General features: G+C 34.9%; 1 protein-coding gene across 1 annotated transcript; it reads left to right on the plus strand.

Moving 5' to 3' along the window:
- Positions 1-3,397: 3,397 nt before the first annotated feature.
- LOC100618014 (olfactory receptor 4F3/4F16/4F29-like) lies at positions 3,398-4,363 on the plus strand. The gene has a single exon (XM_007479720.3). It carries the CDS (start codon positions 3,425-3,427, stop codon positions 4,361-4,363), a length of 939 nt encoding a protein of 312 aa, XP_007479782.2. The 5' UTR covers positions 3,398-3,424.
- Positions 4,364-19,354: the final 14,991 nt, after the last annotated feature.

A 19,354-nucleotide genomic window follows, 5' to 3' on the forward strand; every position in this document is an offset into this window, starting at 1 on the left:
ATTGACAGTTGGACTGCTATAGAAAACTGATTGAAGGAGTGAGTGAGTGGTGGCTGTCTATTATTTAAGGGATTTAGGTATTTAGTGAATAATTTGTAGAATGAGTAGGTTAGATAGACCTGGCATGTCAAGCAGAAGAAACTATCCTCAGAAGACAGTTAGAAATACTTTAGGAAATTTTAGGTAATATTAGGAATTTTAGGTAAATTTCTAGGGTATAAGATTAATAATCTCTCTTTTTCTCTTTTTCCTATCTGTACTTCTTTCTTAAATTAAACAAAGATTTTGTTAAACTGCCTCCTCAGTTTGTCGAACTCCTTAATTTAACCCGTACACTTTATAGATTAGGACATTGAAGCTGGAGAGATTAAGCAACTTGTCCAATTCAGAATTAGGATGCAGATATATGATCCTTTAAAAATTTTTTTAAAGAATATTTTTCCATGATTCCATGATTCATGATCCCTTCTTCTCTTCCCCCCTAATAATAAGGATAATAAATGTGATAATAAGAAGGATACTGTTGTATATATTTTGCTAGATATTCATAAAGTATCCACAGTTTCCCTCCTTAGATCTCAGTGCACAAACTGATCTGGAGATTCTTCTTGCAAATAAATCCAACCCACCACTTTTGTTGCAAAACAAATTTCTTCTTGGTTTCAGGAATTCATCTTAACTCTTACTAAAATCCCCAAACTATCTATGATAAGCTAACTAAATCCTTATTTATCTATTATTTAAAGTTGTCTCCAAATTAATGAAGACAGTGAGCCAAATTGACTAAGCTCACTAAAGCTGAGTGTGGGTCTAGAGGTTTCCCTCAGAGTCTAAGGCAAACCAGGTCTTCTGGTCTTTCTTCTTCCAAACAAAAGTTGTCACAGCAGCAGATATAAATTAGTCTTCTTCCTGGTGTTTCCCACAGTGGGGAAAAGGAAAAGGAAAACAAGATATTTTTAAAAGTTTCTCTTCCTTTCACCTCACAAGCAGGGCTATGGTCAGAGAGAGAGAGCAGAGCAGCTAATCCTGTGACAGCCAAGGATTAACTTGTCTCAGTACTCTTCCTGCCCTCCCCCCTTCAAATTCCAAGCCTTGCACAGAATTCTTTTTTGCTTCAGCCACTATTCAGCCTCTTATACAACTTTCCAGATTCCTTAGCAGACACTTCCCAGCTGTATGACCCTGGGCAAGTCACTTAACCCCCATTGCCTAGTCCTTACCACTCTTCTGCCTTGGAACCAATACACAGTATTGATTCCAAAAAGGAAGATAAGGGTTTAAAACAAACAAACAAACAAACAAACAAACAAAAACCTTTATCAACATATATTCATAATTTCATCTCTATGCCTCCCAGAGCTGACAAGCAATTCCACTGGGTTATACATGTATTACTGTTTAAAACCTATTTCTGTGTTATTCATATTTGCAATGGAGTGATCTTTTAACATCAAACCCCTAAACATATTCCTATCGATCTACATGTTCTATCACATGTTTTTCTTCTGCATTTCTTCTCCCACAGTTCTTTCTCTGGATGTGGATAGCATTCTTTCTCATAAATTCCTCTGGATTGTCCTGGGTTATTGCATTGCTGCAGAACAGAAAGTCTGTTCTTCGATTGTGCCATAATGTATCAGTCTCTGAGAACAATGTTCTGGTTCTGCTCCTTTCACTCTGCATCAGTTCCTGGAGGTTGTTCCAGTTCACATGGAATCCCTCCAGTTCATTATTCCTTTTAGCACAATAGTATTCCATCACCAACATATACCACAATTTGTTCATCCATTCCCCAATTGAAGGGCATCCCCTCATTTTCCATTTTTTTGCCACCACGAAGAGTGCAGCTATGAATATTCTTGTACAGGTCTTTTTCCTTATTATTTCTTTGGGGTCTAAACCCAGTAGTGCTATGGCTAGATCAAAGGGCAGTCTTTTAGTGCCCTCTGGGCATAGTTCCAAATTGCCCTCCAGAATGGTTGGATTAATTCACAACTCCATTAGCAATGCATTAATGCCCCAATTTTGCCACATTTTCTTCAACATTTATTATTTCCCTTTACTGTCATATTGGCCAGATATGATTCTTTCTGTTAAACCACTTCCACTCACATTAATCTCTGAGACTTAATCTCTAGAGAAAACACAGTAAAGTAGAAGGTGTATTAGATTAGAAATCAAGAGAATCAGCTTCAAGTTTTCACTTTATAACTAGCACAGATATGGCTATCCACTCTTGGAACTCCAGAATCTTCATCTATGAAATAGAGTGGGAGGAGATGTGAAAAGAGTGGTACATGACCAGTAATGTCTTTCCCCCCTCTAAATCTAATTAAAGCTTGCATATGACAGCTAGATCCATATTACTGTGAATAAAGACTCCTATATCCAAACTTCACTTTTTTATAATTATTATATAAAATATGATAATTTGCTCCACCTCAACTGAAATATAAAGTGAATGAAAATAATGCTGCCACTTCATGGTATTCATTATTTACACCAATATGAAACCAGTTCTTTTCCTACCTCATATCCCGAGTTCACCTTTACCTCCTAGAACAGGATCTGATTGTTAGACTTAACTAGATGTCCTTCATTTTGTTTTTTAGGAACTGAGGGCAATTATATGAGAAGATGAAAAAAATAACTCACACTGATGTAACTGGTTCTAGTTACTATGCACATTTATATGCATTATCTTAGTTGATCCTTACAAAAAACTACCCCTGTGAATTATTATAGGCAGTGCAGGATGCTTTATTCTCAATTTACACAAGAGCACTGAGACTCAGAAAGTTCAATTGACTATGAAAATCTTAAAAGTAGGAAGGAGGGAGCAGAGTATGCAATCACTTCAGATTTTCCATTTCCAAGAACAGTATGGGTTAATGCTCTCTGTTATCAGAGAGAGAAGAGTGGGAATCAGAGGATCTGAATGTTCATGGTAAGATAGGGGGAGGCATTGGTGTAAAAGGAAATAAAGAGCTTTTAATTCCCTAAGGACATCCTCATGCACCAAAGGCAGGAATTATTGTGTGAAATGAAAGAATTAAACTTTCCTTTTTTCCTCAGATTTTGTTTTGGTACATTGCCTTGTCTGCTTCTCCTAATTTCTGGGTAGCAGTTATCCTTTTGCTTCTACTCAGGCCTCTATAGGAAAAAAGCTAGAGAAATGCCAGAGGATGTCAGGGTTTTAATTACTTATGGTAGTAAATTTGTACTTCCACGTGATCACAAATTGAGGTTAATCTGGCTATGAAATGGTGAAATGAGATTGGATTTCCATAGCATTGCACACAGTAGGCTCTTAACTACTATTTATTATATTGATTTGAATTGATATCAGCATTATATCTAGTAATTTGAGTTCTTCATTCTCTTTCTACAGGTAATTTTATAAGTTGTCCTGCTTACTGAGTCAATGGACAGAGGAAATCGCACTGTGGTATCTGAGTTTGTTTTCCTGGGACTCACCAATTCTTGGGATATTCAACTTCTACTCTTTGTGTTTTCCTCTGTGTTCTACTTGGCAAGCATGCTGGGAAATTCCCTCATTGTGCTCACAGTGACTTCTGATCCTCACTTACACTCCCCCATGTACTTTCTGCTGGCCAACCTTTCCTTCATTGACCTGGGGATTTCCTCTGTCACGTCTCCTAAGATGATATGTGACCTTTTCAGAAAGCATAAAGTCATTTCATTCTCTGGATGCATCACTCAGATGTTCTTCATTCACCTGATTGGTGGTGTTGAGATGGTACTACTTATAGCCATGGCTTTTGATAGGTATGTTGCCATATGTAAGCCTCTCCATTATGTGATTATTATGGGTCCAAGAATGTGCACTTTGCTTTTGGTTGCTGCTTGGATCATTGGCCTCATCCACTCTGTGGTCCAATTGGCTTTTGTAATCAACCTGCCCTTCTGTGGGCCCAATGAACTGGACAGTTTTTATTGTGATCTCCCTCGGTTCATCAAACTTGCCTGCACAGATACATATAGGCTTCAATTCATGGTAACTGCCAATAGTGGCTTTATGTCATTAGGTGTCTTTCTCATTTTGATCATCTCCTACATTTTCATCCTAATCACTGTTCAAAAACATTCATCAAGTGGTTCCTCTAAGGCCCTTTCTACACTTTCAGCTCACATCATTGTGGTGATTTTGTTCTTTGGTCCAATCATCTTTTTCTATGCATCTCCATTCAATACATCACATCTGGATAAATTTCTTGCTATCTTTGATGCAATTTTGACTCCTTTTTTGAATCCAGTCATCTACACACTAAGGAATAAAGAGATGAAGTTGGCAATGAGAAGAGTGTGTAGTCAGCTTGTGAGTTTCAGGAAAATCTCTTAATTGACTTGAGAAGATATGAACTTCTAATTTCTATAGTAAGAATATCTGGAAAAGAGTTAGTTTTAAGAGGAGAGGATCAGTTTAGTTTTGAGCATGTTGATTTTGAATTCTTGGAGACATCCAAATGGGAATTTTAAATACAGATTTGGAAACATGGAAACACGAGTCTAGAGATGGGAGAGAGCTTAAAATATAGATTTAAATGTTGTCTAAAAGAAAAAATAAGTTTAATAATAAATATGCCTAAGATCATTATTGGACAGTTTAGGTGGTACAGAAAAGAAATCTGAAGGCAGAATTTGAGAAAATCTATCATAATTGTGTGATAGAAGGCAACTAATGAAACCTAGTGAAAGAAACAAACATAAAGACAAGAGTAGACTGAGATTTCCATGCCAGAAAATTTTAGCACGAAGAGAATTTTGAGAAAGGGATGAATGTTGACAGTTTTAAAGGAAGAGATAGTTACAGTTAATTCCTAATCACCAACTCCAGAACCGAATAATTTCTCTTGGATTCGAAATGCATTAACTCCAGGAAAAAGTCATTTGTGCCATTAAAAAATGCAACTCCCTGTCCATTTCTGTTCCTTTGAGGAAGCCTATCAATTCTTCTTTGAACTTTTGAAAGTATTACTACTATGAATATTTTGTATGCAAAGTTTTCATAATTTTTTTGTTTGTTCAATATATGTATTTAATGTGTGGAATTAATTATACTATAGTGTCTTCTTGATTCTAGGTTGGAATCTCTTTAAATTTTTTTGAAAAAATACCTTTCTCTTATATGAAGATCCCAGTCTTTTAAGATATATCAAACAATGCATTGTTAACTTGTTTGCTCTTTAGTGCTTTTTGTCACAGATAATTTTAATGTTTTACGTAATTTGTTATGAGTACACATTAAGGTTTTGTAAAAATAATTTCTGGACCTCCGATTAATATTTGAATTTTTAATCTCTGGTTTTCAAGGTGCAGCTTGAATTCAAATATGGTTCTTAATCTAGATTCAGTTACTTCTGTGAAGGATTCTTTTGGTTTTCCAACACCAATCATAATGTTCACTTATTTATTTATAAAATTCAATTCAACTCAACTAATTTTAAATGCCTTTTACATGTTAGACCCTTGACTGTGCTAGACATATAAATAAAACAGAAAGCAGTTTGTGACATCAAAGAATTTAAATTATACTCAGGATGGAGTAGATATAATATGTATACAAATATATAAGCACTAAATATACAAAGTGAAAGATGGAGAGAATGTTAGTAACTGAACGAATAAGGAAACACCATGATTACAAAATGGAAATTGAACAGTATTGTAAAGGGGACCATGAATTTATTTTGTTCTATAGCCATGATGGCCAACTTATGCCATGTGTACCACAGAGGGCACCCCCTTTCACCATGCCTGATAAAACTTTTTCTTATTACCCATCCCTCTGCCCATCAGCACAATGGGAGTGCTTTCTCCCTTGCTTTGCATGGGGTGGGGTGGTGGAGTACATGCAGCACTTGGTCTAAGGTGTGCAGGGCATGGCACATAGTTTCTGGGGGGTGCAGGGGTCAAGGCACAGCATGCAGTCTTTAAAAGATTTACCATCAATGCTCTATAGAATCCATTGATTGGAGTTTTGAAGTCTTTCAAAGTTGTTTGTCTCAGAATCAGACACACATGGTGAATGTAGCAATTTGTTTTGCTTGACTATATTTTAGTTAAACAGATTTTTTTTGTTTCCTTTCCTCCCCTTTTCTTCCTTCTCTTCTTTCTCTCCCCCTCATTTTCCTTCTCCTCCCATCTTCTCCACTCTTTTTTCTTTACCTTTCACACCCCCTTCCATTTTCCTTCCCTTTTCTTTGCTTTCCACTGGAGTAGAGGTCAGGGGGAAGAGAAAAAGATAGATTTTTCTTTGTTAAAAAATAATTTCTGAACACAACTACAAAACACTTTCCACACAGCTGAAACTAGATCTAAACAATTGGAAAAACATTGATTGCTCATGGGTGGGATGAGCTAACATAATAAAAATGACAATCCTACCCAAACTTACATATCTATTTAGTGCCATATCCATTGAACTACCAAAAAACTTCTTTACTGAATTAGAAAAAAAAAAAACCATAACTAAGTTAATTTGGAAGAACAAAAGATCACGGATATCCAGGGAAATCATGAAAAAAAAAATGCAAAGGAAGGAGGACTTGCAGTCTCAGATCTCAAACTATACTATAAAGCAGTGGTTATCCAAACAATTTGGTACTGGCTAAGAGACAGAAAGGAGGATCAGTGGAATAGACTTGGCATAAATGATCTCAGCAAGACAGTTTATGACAAACCCAAAGACCCCAGCTTTTGGGACAAAAATCCATTATTTGATAAAAACTGCTGGGAAAATTGGAAGACAGTGTGGGAGAGATTAGGTTTGGATCAACACCTCATACCCTACACCAAGATAAATTCAGAATGGGTGAATGACTTGAACATAAAGAAGGAAACTATAAGAAAATTAGGTGAACACAGAATAGTATACATGTCAGACCTTTGGGAAGGGAAAGATTTTAAAACCAAGCAAGAATTAGAAAGAGCTACAAAATGTAAAATAAATAATTTTGACTACATCAAATTAAAAAGTTTTTGTACAAACAAAACCAATGTAACTAAAATCAGAAGGGTAGCAACAAATTGGGAAACAATCTTCGTAAAAACCTCTGACAAAGGTTTAATTACTCAAATTTACAAAGAGCTAAATCAATTGTAGAAAAAATCAAGCCATTTCTCCAATTGATAAATGGGCAAGGGACATGAACAGGCAGTTCTCAGCCAAAGAAACCAAAACTCTTAATAAGCACATGAAAAGGTGTTCTACATCTCTTTTAATCAGAGAGATGTAAATCAAAACAACTCTGAGGTATCACCTCACACCTAGCAGATTGGTTAACATGACAGCTATGGAAAGTAATGAATGCTGGAGGGGATGTGGCAAAGTAGGGACACTAATTCATTGCTGGTGGAGTTGTGAATTGATCCAACCATTCTGGAGGGCAATTTGGAACTATGCCCAGAGGGCGATAAAAGATTGTCTGCCCCTTGATCCAGCCATAGCACTGCTGGGCTTGTACCCCAGGGAGATAATAAGGAAAAAGACTTGTACAAGAATATTCATAGCTGCACTCTTTGTGGTGGCAAAAAAAAGGAAAATGAGGGGATGCCCTTCAATTGGGGAATGGATGAATAAATTGTGGTATATGTTGGTGATGGAATACTATTGTGCTAAAAGGAATAATAAAGTGGACGAATTCCATGGAGACTGGAACAACCTCCAGGAAGTGATGCAGAGCGAAAGGAGCAGAACCAAGAAAACATTGTACACAGAGACTGATACATTGTGGTACAATCGAAGGTAATGGACTTCTCCATTAGTGGCAATGCAATGTCCCTGAACAATCTGCAGGGATCTAAAAAACACTATCCACAAGCAGAAGATAAACTGTGGAGTAAAAATACCAATGAAAAGCAACTGCTTGACTACAGGGATGGAGGGGATATGACTGAGTATAGACTCTAAATGAACACTCTAATGCAAATACCAACAACATGGAAATGGGTTTGAAGCAAGAACACATGTGATACCCAGTGGAATTGCTCATTGGCTATGGGAAAGGTGGTGGGAGGGGGGGAAGGGAAGAAAAGAAAATGATCTTTGTTTCCAATGAATAATGTTTGGAAATGACCAAGTAAAAATTGAAAAAAAAAATTTCTATTCTACAGAAAATCTCTCTGCATTCCTTTTCTTTTCATTTTTTATTAACCATCACCACTACCCAAAAAATACTTATCTAAGCAAATACATAAAAAAGATTATGTGCAAAACCACAAATTTCACATCCTTCACAATTTGTTTAAAAGATGCAAATTATATGTATGTTGATATAATATCTGCTTTTGAGTTCCCTTTGGATTTATTTTACTTGGATACTTTTTTCTCTTGTTTTTGTGGCTATTACTTTTTAAATGTAATCATGGAATATATTATTCTTATTGTTTCCCTTCTCTTTTCATCTCTTCATATATGTCTCTTATTTTCTTAATATTCCCAATATTTGTCAATTTAATAGAATAATACAACTAATTACATTCAAATATCACAATCTAGTCAGCCATTTCTCTCATTCATTGCATTTATATTATTTCCAGTTTTTTTGCCATGAAAAACAAAGCTTACATGATTATTTTCAGAGAAACAAAGCTTTTTACCTTCTGAAGGGATTTCCCTTATTAGTGGGATCTCTAGGTCAATGAGCATGAACAACTCTATAGCTCTTAATATATAATTTATGCATCCTTTTTCTTTTACTTGCTTTGGAACTGCTTGTTCTCTGGAAGTAGAGTTGATTGCCAGTCTCCAGATCTTTCCTCACTACTCTACTTATTTCTTATTTGCTAAATTCTGTCATTTTGTCTTGTTTAAATTTTCAAAAGGTTATGTCATTTGATTATTTGTGATCATCAGTTTTCATCAATTCATTCCTTCAACAAGTACTGGATTTATACTTTGTGGTCTATAACTTGATCAGGGCAGTGGGGTATGTAGATAGGGATAATACTTTGACACACACTCAAGAAGCTTATAGTCTAATAACAGGGGAACCCATGAAGTGTACAATAAAAATACAAATGACAACAATTCTAGAACCATTAAAAAGTGTATGTTACTCAATGCTGAGAGCAGACTGGACCATGACATTAATGAAGAGTTGGCAGAAAGGAGAAACTGGACAAAGTAATATTACCTAATAGCCTAGGTCAGAGCTAATTAGGATTTGAATTAGTTTGGTAATAGCAGGAATAGACTAGATAGAAGGGGAAAGATATGAGATATTGTGGAGTTAAAATCTACAGAATTATGATAGTTCTGATTTTGAGTACAAAGGAGAAAGGAGAATCAAGGATCATTGAACCAGTGTGCTACAAAGAATATTTTAAGAAATAAGGAAGTTTTAAATAAGAATAAAAATTTAGGGAAAATTTAAAAACTGCACATTAATGAAAAAGCAGAAAGTCATTGATGGTGGTTTTTAAGGGTTGGAGACGGCAGGGGAGATGTATAAAAATGATGTGATGATGAACAAATCTACAGTACCAGGTAGAATATAAAGGAAATAGCTAAGTGTTGAGTCAAAACTCTTTAAGAGAACAAATGAAGCAAAAAAGTGGCATCTTTCCGTGATCCCAACTCTAGCTCTTCCTTTTCTACTGTTGTTTTAACTCAGAAGAAACTTTTATTCTTCCTTTGACTGATGTTTTGGTTCTGCTTGATGTACAGAGGAATTTTTATTAATCAGTCAATTTCAACTTTGAATGCTGTTTTTAGTAGATTGTCCTAAGAATTTCCCCTCATTCCTGTACCATTTAATATTTCAATTATTGACTCAGAAAAATGTATATATGTTATTCTCATCAAATTTAAAGATAAACTCAAACTGAAAGGTACAAATTAGACATCATAGGTATGGTGCAAGAAAAGTTTTGCCCAACTAGAATGATGGACTTAATATAACAAGATAAAATTTAATAGGAATAAATGTGAAGTTCTAGACATCAATTAAATGATAATCTTAAAAATTTAGAATGAGGGAAGGCTGCTTAGAAAATAGTCCATGTGAAGAAAATTTTGAGCTGTGGCGGACAATAAAGTAAAAATGAGTTAGCATAGTAGGATGGCAGACAAACAAAGGAATGGTCTTCTAGGTTTCTTTACTGTTGGTATAATGACCAAAATTAGGACAATGATAGTTCTGATGTACTTTATCCTGAGGAAACCACATCCATTATTTTTCAATTCAGTTGAGTTCAGTTTAGGAAGATTATCTATAGAGAACTATATTGTAGAGAATCTATATAGAATTGATAGGTGACTAGAGTTTATGACATGTGAAGGAAAATATGACATAAGGGAAGAAACTAACAATTTTAGCTTTACAAAAATGGAATGGGCCACTCCAGGTGGTGAACCTTTTAGAGATCCCTTCTCTGTGCCCCATGTCCACCCCCAGAGAGTTTGCTCTGCCCCACCTTCTCCCACTGGCTAACCCCACACAGAAGAGGGAGAAAAGGAGGGAAGTGGCCCCAGTGCTCCACTCAGGAGAGGGAGCTACATGTAGAGAGGGGAGAGTAAGTGCTTTTATTGGGCTGCTGGGCAGAGGAGTGGGTGACGAATAGCTCCATACAAGTCCTTCTGCCTTTCTAGTAACTAATTCTGACTGGCCACTGCATGCATGTCCACAAAGAGGTCTCTGTGTGCTATCTGTGGCATGTGTGCCATAGGTCTGCCATCATGGTTCTATTCCATTCATATAATATAATTTGTTCAGTTAGTCCCCAAATGATAGGCATATTATTAGATTCTAATTATTTTCTTTTACATTCTTCCTCCTCCATTAGGTCTATTTTCCATGTAACTATTACCTCCCCAGGATTATTCTTCCTCTCCCCTTGCTTTTCCCATTCCTTATTGTTTCCCTTTACTTGTTGTACTCCTCTACCAAACTGCATGTGTCCAACTGCCTTTTGTCCAGATTGGGTTCACTTGATATTTGTTCCAACCTTCTCTTTCATCATGTTGTATACTATTCTGTTGTACCTCAACTATGAAATAGTAGGTTCCATTCTCTTTTTCTTTCTTCCATCACTAGTATTCATTTTTATACTCCTTTTTCATTTCTCTCCTCATTCAGAAGAGAATAAATACATTCCCAGGCCCTCCATTTTCTTTCTTTCTTTCAGTATTCTTTGAAGACATTAAGGTTCTGAAGAAACACTTATTTCTTCTTCCCTTATTAGGCTGTGATTATTATATCATCACATAATGCAGTTCAACGGTTCAAATAGAATTACATTTCTAGGTTTCTCTTGATTCTTATGTTTGTATTTCACAGTTCCTTCTTTGATATGGTCTTTTCATAAGAAATGCTTGAATGTTCTTTTGTCCATCAAAGTTCCAATTTTTCTCTCTGCTATTTAGAATAAGCCCTTTTGCCATTTGGAAAATTATATTCTAAGTTCCCTTCTTATTTACAATATAGGCTTTCATGTTTTGTGTGATTCTGACTGTTGTATCTTGATACTGTAATACTTGTTTCTGGAGACTTGTCTTTGTGGAAGCTCTGGATTTTGGCTATGTCATTCCTGGAATTTTTCCTTTTGAGGTTTCTTTCAGAGGGATATCTGTGGATTCTTTCTATATTGATTTTGCTTTCTATTCTAAAATATCTATATGATTTTCATTTTTATTTTCTTAAAATATAGGGTCCAGACTTCATTTTTTAAATCATGGTTTTCAGAGAGTACTAAAAGTACTAAATTATCTCTCATTGTTCTTTTTCTAGGTCAATTGCTTTGGATATCAGATATCTTATACATTTTCACTTTCTTTTCAATTATTTGCATTTATTCTAATATTATTTGTTTTCTCATGAAGCCACTGATTTATGTTTTGACTATTCTAGTTTTGGAGGAGTCTTTTACTTAGGTAAGGTTCACTATTAAAAAAAAGATATTCTTCTTCCAAGTTGTTCCTTTAGAGATTTTATTTAATTTTTCTCTTGCTTAATTTCATAGAGATATTAACTTAATATTTATGGACAATTAATTTTTCCTTTTAGTTATGCTTAGTTACAGGGTTAGTTGTTCTTTTTTTCAGTGAGGAATATCTGTATCTAAGATTTTTTTTAGCATTGGAACTTTTATTTATTCATTTCTTCAGTTATAGTTTATGAATTGAAGCTTTGTCCCAAGGGCCAGAGCTTTGTGCTATACTTATGGTTTATGTGGACTACTACTTTATCTAATTCTAAATCCTTTGGCACTGATCTTTATCATTCTAGGTTAGCTTCTTCATTCTCACATCTTTGAATCTGAGAATTTCAAATTTTAAAGTCCTCTATAGCATCACAGAATAGCGTGTCCTTGTTCTGGTGTGAACAATGTTGTATAATTCTGGTTGCTGCTGTTCCCTAGGCCATCTAAAGTTCCTGTTCTAGGATTTTATGATCTTGTTCTAGGACATCTTTGCTAATTAGCAGAAGTGAATTAAAGGGGAAATATTTATATAATGCTTTAAATGTGCCTGGCCCTGTGCTAAGTGCTTTTTATTTCTTTTAGTTCTCACAATTACCTTTCAAGGCACATGCTATTCTCTCCTCACTCCCAATTTTACAATTGATGTAATGAAGAAAAACAGAGGTTAAGTGACTTGTGCAGGATTGCAGGGCTACTAAGAATTTGAGGTTAGATTCAAACCCACATCTTTCTATCTCTAGTTTCAGTACTTTATCCAGCTGCCTCTAAGTTTACTAAGCATTGTAAGGATTAAATAAGAAATAGTAGATATTTGCTCCACACCTGTGAAAAATGGGCTCTCATAGACACTCTGCATCCTGTAGAAAGACAATTAAATACATTATTTGGTTGGTATGAATGTTGTAATGATGACGAAGCCTCTTACACTTAGAACCTTCCACTTAGTTGATTGACTGACTTCATGTTTTTTTTAATTCTTAGACTAAGAAAAAAGAAAGGCATGAAAATAAGGAAGACAGTTGATTAGAAATCAAGATTTCTGAAACAAATTCTACTTCTTATTGAATAATCTGCATGAAACCATATTCAGAGATACCAATGCTTTTAGAATGATAGTAAAAAGGTATGCAGACACCTAGATAGTTTGTTAATGACCCTCTGTGTTTTTTTAAATTAAAATTCTTATAATCTACAATGTAGGGAATATAATAATGCTAAAGATGAATACATGTGTACTTATAAATTTTAAATTTTTGTAAATTTTTCCTTGGTGGCACTACATCAAAGTGTCTGTCTAGCTATCTATCTATCTATCTATCTATCTATCTATCTATCTATCTATCTATCTATCTCTTTATCTGTTTATATACATACATACACAGACAGAAAGATACACACACAAATATTTGTGTGTATATATGCTCATATTTTCCAACGATATATATGTATATGTATCCAAGTCTTTTTCAGAAGAAGCACGCCCAACTCTTCCTTATCTCTTACTTTTAATAATACCTTCTAAAAATAAAATAATGTCTTCTTATAACTATCATGGGAAAACAACAGAATCCTAGGAGACAATTCTTTTGGTCAAATGATATCAGGTTGGCAACCCCAGTCCCTGCAGTATCTCCTGGCTGCTACCCTTTAGTATTACTAAAGAGATATCTTTCCACCTATGGCAACATTTTATGTGTTCCTTAGTGCTTTTAGACACAGTAAGCATGAGCAGACTAAAGTTTTGGAGCCCATTTTCCTTCTTGACAATTTTGCAATTTCAAGCAAAATCAAAGAATTTCTGAAGAGATGAAAACTGAAGAAGGATTAATGTGACAAAATAGGTACATGAGGCAGATTGAAATTCAATTTAATGCTGATGTTCCAGTGATGAAGAGATGACATTGGGGACAGATTGACTCATTGCACTGGATAATGGTGCTTCTGAATATAATGGGGAGGGGAAAAAAAGATTGAAGATCTCATTGAAGATATAGAGATGGAAGGGACCTCAGAGGGCAATTAGACCAACCCTATCACTTTGATAATAAGAAAACTAAGACTTAGAGAAGTTATGTGCCCTGTCCAAGGTCACACAGAAAAAATTAAAATGTAGAACTCAATCTTGAGCCTTCTTACTTTTCAGGTAATGAATGATCTTTTTGCTGTACCATCCATAACAGGATCTTCAATATGAAGGATTCCATATTATAGAGTTGGATATCCACTAGGAAAATGAACTTAAATTTATCTCCTGATAAGATTAGAGAAATGCCAGGGACCCAAGGGTAAGGATCAAAATCAAGAGTCAAGGAAGAATTAAGATTATATTTTTCATCCTAACTTATTGAATCTTTACTTTTTTGATGGAAATGTCTGTTTTTCTCCATTCTCTCAGTATATTTCTTCTGTCTGGTGATTTTGTTTTCTTATGGAGTCTGGACCTCATGACTGACCATATCCATGGTAAGTTCAGTGATCTTTACAACTTTCACCCTAGCTGATAATCTTCCTTCCTCCCCCATCCTGGAAACATTCCATTATTGTGTTTTTTGGTGCTTCTCTATTTTGCTTGATATTACCAGAGAAGTTCAAAAGACCATAATTAATGGACTCATTGTAAATTTGTATTCCTAAATCACTTGGGTATTAGTTACTTTTTATCAAAGCTTTCTTTTTTTCTTTTGTTGATCTATTTTCACAGAGCAGTAATTTGAAACTTCAAGTGAACATCTTCCTTCATTTGTAGGGAAGCTATGTCTTTGATTTTACTGAAATCATTGGGATCATATTTTAAGAGCATTCTCATAGTCTTCCTTCATCATATCTCCTTGCTTTCTTATCACCTCAGACTTTGTCTGTACCTTCCCCAATTCTATTCCATGTTGTCAGAGGAAGCAGTATGAAGGCAGTTCCTTTCCTAGGTTAAGCTTTCCTCCCATGCCTGGGAGATCATCTCCTTTTGCCTTCATTGATTGCAATTCTCAACCTGTGGTTTGTAGCAATGAGAATACATAATGCATATCAGGTATTTACATTCTGAATCATAACTGTAGCAAAATTACAGTTTTTAAGTAGCCACCCAAAATAATTTTTTGGTTTGGGGTCATCGCAACATGAGGAACTGTATTGCGGGGTCATGGCATTAGAAAGGTTGAGAACCACTGCTCTAAGTGATAAATTGGTCCCCTTTTAGTATCTTCAAATTTTCCTGTCTCTATTATTTTCTTTTTGTTTGCATTTAAATTGTTTACTATATGAGAAAATCAGAGTTTCAACCTTCATTAACATTGAAAAACAAGTGACAGTTAGACATATGACCTCTACTAGTCTTTCTTTTTTATTCTCACCCCTCTTAAAAATGCTTATTGTCCTAAATTTCAAGTTAATCCAACAAATATTCACTAAGTTTCTGCTGTGTTTAAATCAAGAGGGAGCAGAGCAAGATCTTTGGCCTTAGAAACATGTAGACCTAGGTTCAAGTGTTTCTGAAAGATATTTGCCTCACTGTACCACAGGAGGGAGATGCTAAACCAAAAGTTTCTACACTATTAACATCACTCTCTCATAGGGATTAGAATAGCAAGAGACCTTAAATATTAGTTTACTAAGTAGTGTACAGTGTTTAGAATGTTTGACCTGAAGTTAGGAAGACCAGAATTCAAATACGAACCCTGATGTTGTGTGATTGGGCAAGACATTTAACCTCAATTTCCTCAGCTATAAAATGGGGCAAATAAAATTATCTACATTGCAAGGTTATTGTGGGGATAAAATGATAATATACTAATAATTAAACCAGTGCCTGGAACCTAAAAAGTGCTATGTAAATGTTAGCTATTACTATTCTATCATTTTGTAAAATCCTCTTATTTTATAGATGAATAAATGAACCTCAGGATTGTGCTCAAGATCACAAAAGCAATAAGTCACAAAGCCAGATGTAGAATATAGTTATTCCTACTTTCCCCATGACCCTGGAGTATCCTTCCTGAGACAGTTATTTGGAGCAATAGATAGTTTATGTGACTTGAAGTCAGGAAGATCTGAATTCAAATTCTACTTTAGACACTGAATAGTTGTGTACTTAGGACAGGTCATTTATCATCCCCCCCCCCCCACTTAATTTCTTCTTATGTAACCTGGGTATAATAGTACCTAATGACCTAGGGTTGTTGTGAAGATGAAAAGAGTTAAGATATGTAAATTGCTTTGCTAGCCTTAAAGCATTATAAAATGATATCATTATTATTATTAATTTTTAGTCTATCTTCCCTTCCACCTGATCCATAGTAATGTGCCAATAATTCAATCAGGAATCATTTTTTTAAGCCCCTGCTACATGCCAGGCTCTGTGCTAGGCACTGAGGATACAAATACTCCCTACTTTCAGGGAGTTTCCATTTTATCTTGAGAGGCAACATATGCATATATATGTATCTATGGAATAAATATACTACAATTAGGGAGCAATTGGTCTAGCCTATGGAGATCCTAAAAAATGTAGATATTAAGGTAATACTTAAGTTGAATCTTATTTTTAAAAAATAATGTTGTATTTTGTCAATTATATGCAATAACATTTTAAACATCTGTTTTATGATATTTTAAATACCAAATTCTCTTTCTTTTTCTTTTTTCTGCCCCTACCAGCAAGTGATTTGATCCATGTCATACTTGTGTGATCATGCAGAACACATTTCTATAATAGTCATATTGTAGATGAAGGCACATAAAAGGAATCCATGAAGAAGATAAAGTGAAAAATACACTTTGAACTTCATTTTTACTCCATTAGTTTTTTTTTTTCCTGTGGAGCTGGATAACTTTTTTCCATCATGAGTCCTTTGATGTTGTCTTGGATCATTGTATTGTTGAGAATAGTTATCCTTCACAGTGAATTATTGACCATATTGGTATAACTGTGTACACTGTTTTCCTGGTCCTTTGGGTTGAATCTTGAAGGAAGAGGTGCCAATGCCCAGAGAGAAATGGTAGAATGCCTTTTGTAAAGAATATAAGGACCATTTTGGCTGGGTCTTAGAGTGTGGGAAGGCAAATAACATAATTATGAGCCTTGAAAATTAGTCTGAGACTGGGTTGTGAAGTGTTTTAAAGCTAAATTCAGAAGTTTTTATTTTATGATAGAGGCAAGGTTTGTGAATAGGAGAGTGACAGGTTCAGGCTTGAACTTAATTCTCTTTGACAAGTGTGTGAAGGATGAACTGAAGTGAAGGGAGACTTGAAGTAAGTCCTGACTAGAGGTAATGAGGGCCTGAGCTAAATCATTGGCTGATGAATAGGGAGGAAGGACAAGATGAGAGATATGCTGTAGATGAAGAAATGACAAGACTAGGTTATTAACTCGATATGCAGGGTGAGGGTGAGTGATGAACTGAGGATGATGCCAATTATATGAACTTTAGAGACCGGGACAATTGTGATATATTTAAAACAGAAAATAAGGAAGTTTGAAAGAGGACTAGATTGTAGAAGGAAAGATAATGACTTCTATTTTGAGTTTGTTGAATGTTAGATGCCTCTGAGATATCCAGGGAGAAAAGTCCAAAAGGTGGGTGATGATCTATGAGACAGTTAGATTATATATGGTCACTTCCAACCTTCAAATTCTGTGATCCACTTATCTTCCTCTACTGATGCTGTTTGGTCATTTTTCATAATCTTTCAAAGGAAAGGGTCCGTCTGTAATTCTATTGATGAAAAATATTCAGTGACTTCATGGTTTCTAGAATCAAATTCAAATTTTGAAGTCAACAATTTGTTTCTAACTTTCCTTTTAAAGACATTTCTTACTATTTCTCTTCATTAAACCACATTCCCAGCTAAATTGGAAACTAACCAAACTAGTTGCCCTAGGTATTTGGCATTCCATCTCTCACCTTTTCATAGTTTGAAATCCACAGCTCTTCTTCTTCCTTAGTTTTCTTCAGATTTAAGTTCAATTGCCATGTCCTTCATTATCTTTCCCTTTCCCAATTGTCAGTGGTTTCTCCCCTTCAAATGATCTTATATTAACTGTACAAATTTTCTAGTACACCTGTATACTGTAAACTTGTTCAATATATATGTTATTTCATTTTGGTCTTTGTCTTTAGTTCCTAGCCTAGCTGTCATGTAGAAGGTACCTAATAGATTCTTGTTGATTAGTAAATGTTTACTAAATTGAATTGCTGAAGGGAAATACAAGTGAAATATGAGACTGTTTAAAAGTGTTATTACTTTCTTCTGGTGGCAGGGTTCAGAAAACATATGCTGGAACTTTTATTTTATTAGGGAGATATTGGGGATAGGTCAAGAAGTAGGGAACAGAGGGTGCCATATAAATAGCATAGAGCATGCTTAGAGAGGGTATGGCATCTAGAGGAGAGTAGTATAAAATAAGCCAGGAAATGTAGGGTAGTTCCTGATTGTGAATAAACTTGACTAAGAATCTTAAATTGATTGGATTTAATTCAACATACTAAACTATTTTGCCCACTTTGTTGACATGAACTGATTTAAGAAGCTTAACCTGATAGAGATGCAAAGAATAAAAAGGCAAGGAAATGGAGGAGGATATACAAATGCAATCAGAAGTTATTATACTAGTTCATACAGTTGAAAATTAAAGCCTATAATAGGAGAAAAGTTGCTTTGGATAAAAAGAGGAGGAAATGGATTTGAGAGATATTTTGGAAACACGTGTAGGATCCTGTGACTAGGATATGACTTAAGAGACAAATAAAAGTCAAATCTGTACCATTATTTAGAACAGGTATACATGGCTTAATGACACAAACAGAACTATTTTATATCAATGTAAGCATTTTCCCTTTGTATCACCAGTGCTTAACACAGAGTTTGGCACACACATAAAAAGTGCTTAATATATGTTAGTTGACTGACTAAATGACCAAAGTTCATTGTATGCTCTGCTACCATAGAGTGTGTTAATCAGAGTCCCTTAATATTCTTGAGAAGATAGGAGGAATCCATGGTATAAAACAGTGTGAAGTATTAAATTTGTCATTCAAGTATTCATCAATAAAAATCCCAAACTTTAGAGTTAAAGAAATGAATTCATTAATTCTTTCTTATTCTTCTCAGATTCTTCTTTGTTGTATTTTCCTGACTGTACTTCATAACCATTTACTTTGTCCTTGTCATGCCTCTGCTTTCAGGAAAACTTTTTCAGGAAAGGCAGAGAAGTGCCAGAAGAGGTCTATTAACTTGGTCAGTGACTTTCCAGTTAAATTTTAATAATACGAATTGATTAATTATGTATTGCAAAATAGTAGACCCTTGGCAAATATCTGTTCAGTTGACTTGAATTCTGGAATATTACTTTAATATCAAGTAATTTCAGTTAATTTTTGATTCTCTTAAGATAATTTTGGAGTTGGACCTGTTG

This window comes from Monodelphis domestica, chromosome 1, assembly GCF_027887165.1.
Source record: "Monodelphis domestica isolate mMonDom1 chromosome 1, mMonDom1.pri, whole genome shotgun sequence".
NCBI lineage: Eukaryota > Metazoa > Chordata > Mammalia > Didelphimorphia > Didelphidae > Monodelphis > Monodelphis domestica.